Consider the following 5,944-nt stretch of genomic DNA (forward strand, 5'->3'; position numbering starts at 1 on the left):
CCCTTGGGATATCTATCTTCTAGACTGTTCCACTATTTTATGTCCCTGCTCCCCATGGTTTTATTCATATGTCTTTCTCACCGAGTTTTAACTTAGTGTTCATGTGGCCTGCCCTGGTTTTTATTGCTTTTTCTGAATTTTGGGTTGTAATGTATGTTATTATTTATTGTATTGTTAAATTGTGTTATGATATGTTGTTTTATATTCTGTCATATTGTATGGTTTTGGGCATGGCCCCATGTAAGCCGCCCCGAGTCCCCGTTGGGAAGATGGTGACGAGGTATAAATAAAGTATTATTATTATTATTATTATATTAGTCCAAGAACACACAGAACACAATTCTTACTCCCAACTAGAATATTCAAAAGTAGAGGTGTTTTATTATTGATTTATGGAATATTTTCTTTAGGGTTAAGAATGCAATATTTGTGATAAGGTATTTTTAGATTTATTCCTTCTATATCTAATTCTATGCCTGACTGGAACAGACTTGGGTTTAAATGTGTTTCATACGAGGAGTTAGAAGAGACCTTGTGGGCCATCCAGTCCAATTCCCAGCCAAAAAGCAAGAAAATCACGTTCAAAGCACCCCCGACAGATGGCCATCCAGCCTCTGTTTAAAAGCTTCCAAAGAAGGAACCTACACCAGACTCCGGGGCAGAGAGTTCCACTGCTGAACAGCGCTCACAGTTAAGAAGTTCTTCCTAATGTTCAGATAGGATCTCCTTTCCTGAAGTTTGAAACCACTGTTCTATGTTCTAGTCTCCAGGGCAGAAAAAAACAAGCTTGCTCCCTCCTCCCTATGACTTCCCCTCACATCTTGATCCATGGCTCTCATCATGTCTCCTCTCAGCCTTCTCTTCTACAGGCTAAACATGCCCAGCTCTTTAGGCCGCTCTTCATAGGGCTTGTTTTCCAGACCCAAAGGATGTTTGGCATCCTTATGTTTAGTTTGAGTCTTAGCTTTACTCTTGTGGTTTCTCTCCTGAACTAAAACATAGTGAACAGGTAGCTGGAGTAGAGAAGATACCAGATCCACAAATGTGCTGAAAGAATATGATCAGATGCAAATTGAAAGCATTTTTTGCTGTGATGCAGCAAATAATTGCGATGTGGAGTGCAATGCTATTTGACAAGAGATAACCAGAACGACAGATGATGATTGTACTCATTCAATCACTGTGTTTGCCTTTTCCAGATCTTTGTTACTGATGACACTTTATCTCATTCTTTCAAAAACATATTTGAAATGAAATTATTGCAGATGTTATTGTACTGAAGCACAAAGATGCCATTAAACAGCACTACAGGAGCCCATGAGTCTTGTAGAGTTTAGCTGATTATTTTTAAAGCATTCATGCCATAATAGAATAAAGGATGGAGCGTTTACAGAATTTTATCCAAGTAGGTTTACTCTCCCTTTTTTATAACCACCAAGGCCCACATTCTGCTGGCTAGCTTCCCATCATATTTATATAACCAGCTGACTGGCTCCCACACAGCCAACTGGTTTAGAAACACATTGCTCAAAGAAATATGTTTTCACTCAGTTGCTGTTTCATAAAAGCAGTTAGTGCTCCTTGTGTCAGCGGCTGAATGGATGGCAAATAAAATTTCACTGCTGTTATTGTTGTTGCTATTGGTATGCCTCAATTACAGCCTGGGTAAAAGGCATCTTCTGCAATAGGTTTCAACTTCCAACATACTTCCAAATATTATTCTAACTAGATTTAGTTATAAAACAGATTATTCCTGGTACCTCCATTGGTAAATGTAATGAGCCACCTAGAGATCAATCGACCCTGCCTTACAAGCAAACACAAAGCTGTGTACTTTTGGATTGAGTCACACTCATCCTCCCCTTTCCCCACCTCCAGATAAAGGGATGACGAATACAAATGAGCAAAGAATATAAATGAGCATAAAAATATTGGCTTTTTATAAAATAGTTTTACACCTGTCCAGCCCCTTCCACACAGCTGAATAAAATCCCACATTATCCGCTTTGAACTGGAATACATGGCAGTGTGGACTCAGAAAACTTAGTTCAAAGCAGATATTGTGGGATTTTCTGCCTTGATATTCTGGATTATATGGCTGTTTCCTTTCCCATTCCTCCTCATTCTCTGTATCTAGCTCAATGATTCCCAAACTCTAGTCCTTCCAGGGGCCTGGCTGTGGCGCAAGCTGTTGAGCAGATGCAATAAATCACTCTGACCATGAGGTCATGAGTTTGAGGCCAGCCCGTGGTGGGGTGAGCACCTGTCAATTAAAAATAAAAAAAAATAGCCCCTGCTCGTTGCTGACCTAGCAACCTGAAAGATAGTTGCATCTATTAAGTAGGAAATAAGGTACCACTTATAAAAAAAGTGGGGAGGCATGTTTAACTAATTTACGACCTGGAATGAGGAAGTGCCGTCAGAGTGGATGATGATGCTCCCCCCTGTGGCCAGAATCGAACATCCCCTCAGGAGAAGGTTAAATTGCCTCTGCGTCTGTCTGTCTGTTGTCTCAGTTCGATGTGTTTATGGGCATTGAATGTTTGCCCTATGTGTGTATAATGTGATCCGCCCTGAGTCCCCTTCGGGGTGAGAAGGGCGGAATATAAATACAGCAAATAAATAAATAAATTCAACTCCCTGGAACCCTAGCTGCCCTGGTCAATGATCAAGGATTCTGGGAGCTGAAGTCCAAAACACCTGGAAGACTAAAGTCTGGGAAACATTGGTGAATGGAAGCACTTTTTAATATTTTGAATTGTTTTAATTCTATAGTTTTAACTATATTTTAACAATTTAAAAAATGTAGATACTTTTTTATCTGTAGCTCTTTTATTTTTAAGTTTCCTTGACCTTTAGTTCTGGAGGGAAGGCCAGGAGACACACACACACACACACACACACACACACACACACACATATATATATAATAACTTTAAATTACATTTAGAGATTAATCTTCTGCATTTTTAATGTCCATTCACTTCCATTAAGTTCAGCAAATATTGCTCCTTGGAAGAATATACAGTAGAGTCTCACTTATCCAAGCTAAACAGGCCGGCAGAAGCTTGGATAAGCGAATATCTTGGATAATAAGGAGGGATTAAGGAAAAGCCTATTAAACATCAAATTAGGTTATGATTTTACAAATTAAGTACCAAAACATCATGTTATACAACAAATTAATTACAAAGTAATTACTGTATTTACAAATTTAGCACCAAAATATCACGATGTATTGAAAACATTGACTACAAAAATGGCTTGGATAATCCAGAATGTTGGATAAGCGCAGCTTGGATAAATGAGACTCTATTGTATTTACGAATTTAGCACCAAAATATCACGATGTATTGAAAACATTGACTACAAAAATGGCTTGGATTATCCAGAGGCTTGGATAAGCGAGGCTTGGATAAGTGAGACTCTACTGTATTATTCTAAACACTCCACAAAGGAAGACCCAGCTTGATGTGGTGGTTTGAGCATTGGGATGCGTCTACACCAGGCATAGGCAAACTTCAGCTTGGACTTCAACTCCCACAATGCTTAACAGGCTACCAGCTGTTAGGAGTTGTGGGAGTTGAAGTCCAAAACCAAGTCGAAGTTTGCCCGTGCCTGATCTACACTGTAGACTTAATACAGTTTGACATCACAGGAGTTTGGTCTCTTTAGCTTTCCTTCTCTTCCTCTTCGGAGTCAGGATTTCCTCATCGCCCGGACAGACACCTGACTCAGTGCCACATTCTTGTTTGCTAAACATTCTAAGGAAAAATGTTACATGTCTTCCGCGTCAGCTTTGCCCAACTCCATATGGCAGGAAAGAAACAAGGTATTTTTCCCCCTTGCCACTCCCTTCTTTGTTCTGAATCCTCCTGACACAATCTTAGGCACAAACCTGGCCATGTGAGTCTGGATTATCACTATGCAAAGGCATTTCGGAGCACCTTTGAGACCACCTGAAAGGAAAAAAAGCATATGCTACCCACTTCTTTCATAGTTTACATAAATGCAGAAATGTGGGTAAAACCCAAATCGGTCTCCAAAGTGTTACAATAATGCTTTGCAATCGTAAACACAGTTTGTTTTGTGTTCAAGAATTTTGCTACAAAGTAAAGATGAGGCTGCACTGAACTGTAACAACCAGCAATAATAAACCCCTTGTCGAAGGCTTTCATGGCTGGAATCACTGGGTTGCTATGAGTTTTCTGGCCTGTATGGCCATGTCCCAGAAGCATTCTCTCCTGACGTTTCACCACATCTATAGTAGGCATCCTCAGAGGTTGTGAGGTCTGTTGGAAACGAGGCAAGTGGGGTTTATATATCTGTGGAATGATGTCCAGAGTGGGAGAAAGAAAGCCTGTCTGTTGGAGGCAAGTGTGAATGTTGCCTTTGGCCACCTTGATTAGCATTGCAGCTTCAAAGTCTGGCTGTTTCCTGCCTGGGAGAATCCTTTGTTGGGATGTGTTGGAGCCTCCGATGGCCTAGGGGATAAAAGCCTTGTGACTTGAAGGTTGGGTTGCTGACCTGAAGGCTGCCAGGTTCAAATCCCACACGGAGAGAGTGCGGATGAGCTCCCTCTATCAGCTCCAGCTCCATGCGGGGACATGAGAGAAACCTCCCACAAGGATGGTAAAACATCGAAACATCCGGGCCATGTCCCCTGGGCAACGTCCTTGCAGACGGCCAATTCTCTCACTCCAGAAGCAACTCCAGTTGCTCCTGACATGAAAAAAAAAGCTGGCCCTGATTGTTTCATACCCGGATTTCCCCTGTTTTCTGAGTGTTTCTCTTTATTTACTGTCCTGATTTTAGAGTCTTTTAATACAAGCAGGAGAAATAGGAGAAAGAACTCCAGTCTGTTGAAGTCAGGTTGCTCCTGACATGGAAAAAAAAAAACCGCTTCCTAACAAAGGATTCCCCCAGGAAGGGCTGTAGCCAAGGGGGGAGGGGTTAGGGGTTCAAACGTCAGGAGAGAATGCTTCTGGAACATGGAAAACTCACAGCAAGCCATTCATTCCGACCATTAATAGGCCTTTGACCACACATAGCTTCACAGAGGTGAGGCCTTGAAAGCAGTGAGCTGTCTGCACCTGCCCGGCTCCCTTCCCGCCCTTCTCTCCCTCTTTACCTGAGTGTAGAGGCCGGCCAGCGCCATAGGGAAGGCGAAGAAAGAGGAATATGGGCGACTCTTCTCCTCAGAAGCCTGGCCCTCACTGCCCTCCCTCCCTCCCTCACGGGCCTCAGGCCGCCATGGAAGTTTCCTCCTTCTCTTTCTCTCCCTCTGAGGAAAGTTTGCTGAGGGCCGTGCCTGCCATGGGGGCGGGCTTCAGGCCTCAGGTGAAGTTTTTTACCTCAGGAAAAAAAAACGAAGGCCTTGCCTCCCCCACTCCTACAAAAAGACATGATTCTCAATGACATTTCCCCTTCAGTCCCCTCAGGAAGGAAACCGTGGAGCATTTAAGGGCACAAAGGGGTGGGAGATGCCAAACAAATACCTCAGGAAACAAAAGAGGGAACAAGTGTTTACTGTGAGGAATTTGGCCCATTTCATCCAATTTGTGGCGCATTCCTAATCACACAAGGAGCCTCCGGTGGCTCAGTGTGTTAAAGCGCTGAGCTGCTGAACTTGCAAACCGAGAGAGCCCAGGTTCAAACCCGGGGAGTGTATTGAGCGCCTGCTGTTAGCTCCAGCTTCTGCCAACCTAGCAGTTCAAAAACATGCCAATGTGAGTAGATCAATAGGTACTGCTCCGGCGGGAAGGTAACAGCGTTCCATGCAGTCACGCCAGTGGCCACATGACCTTGGAGGTGTCTATGGACAACGCCGGCTCTTCGGCTTAGAAATGGAGATGAGCACCAACCCCCAGAGTCAGACATGAGTGGACTTAACGTCAGGGGAAACCTTTATCTTTTACACAGTAGAGTCTCACTTATCCAACAT

The 5,944-nt window shown here is 43.0% G+C and overlaps 1 protein-coding gene across 2 annotated transcripts in view; it reads right to left on the bottom strand.

Annotated features, from left to right (window-relative positions):
- Nucleotides 1-5,487, bottom strand: part of myo5c (myosin VC) — a 39,691-nt gene extending 34,204 nt beyond the window's left edge. The window contains exons 1-2 of one of the 2 annotated variants that reach the window (XM_062963470.1): nucleotides 5,132-5,487; nucleotides 3,899-3,959 (exon numbers count right to left, since the gene is read on the bottom strand). In XM_062963470.1, coding sequence (XP_062819540.1) covers nucleotides 3,899-3,937 — 39 coding nt within the window. In that variant the 5' untranslated portion in view covers nucleotides 3,938-3,959; nucleotides 5,132-5,487. The remainder of the gene's footprint in view (nucleotides 1-3,898; nucleotides 3,960-5,131) is intronic. The other variant, XM_062963471.1, reaches the window with a different exon arrangement.
- Between the last annotated feature and the right edge of the window lie 457 nt (nucleotides 5,488-5,944).

The sequence above is a fragment of the Anolis carolinensis genome, unplaced genomic scaffold (assembly GCF_035594765.1).
Source record: "Anolis carolinensis isolate JA03-04 unplaced genomic scaffold, rAnoCar3.1.pri scaffold_11, whole genome shotgun sequence".
NCBI lineage: Eukaryota > Metazoa > Chordata > Lepidosauria > Squamata > Dactyloidae > Anolis > Anolis carolinensis.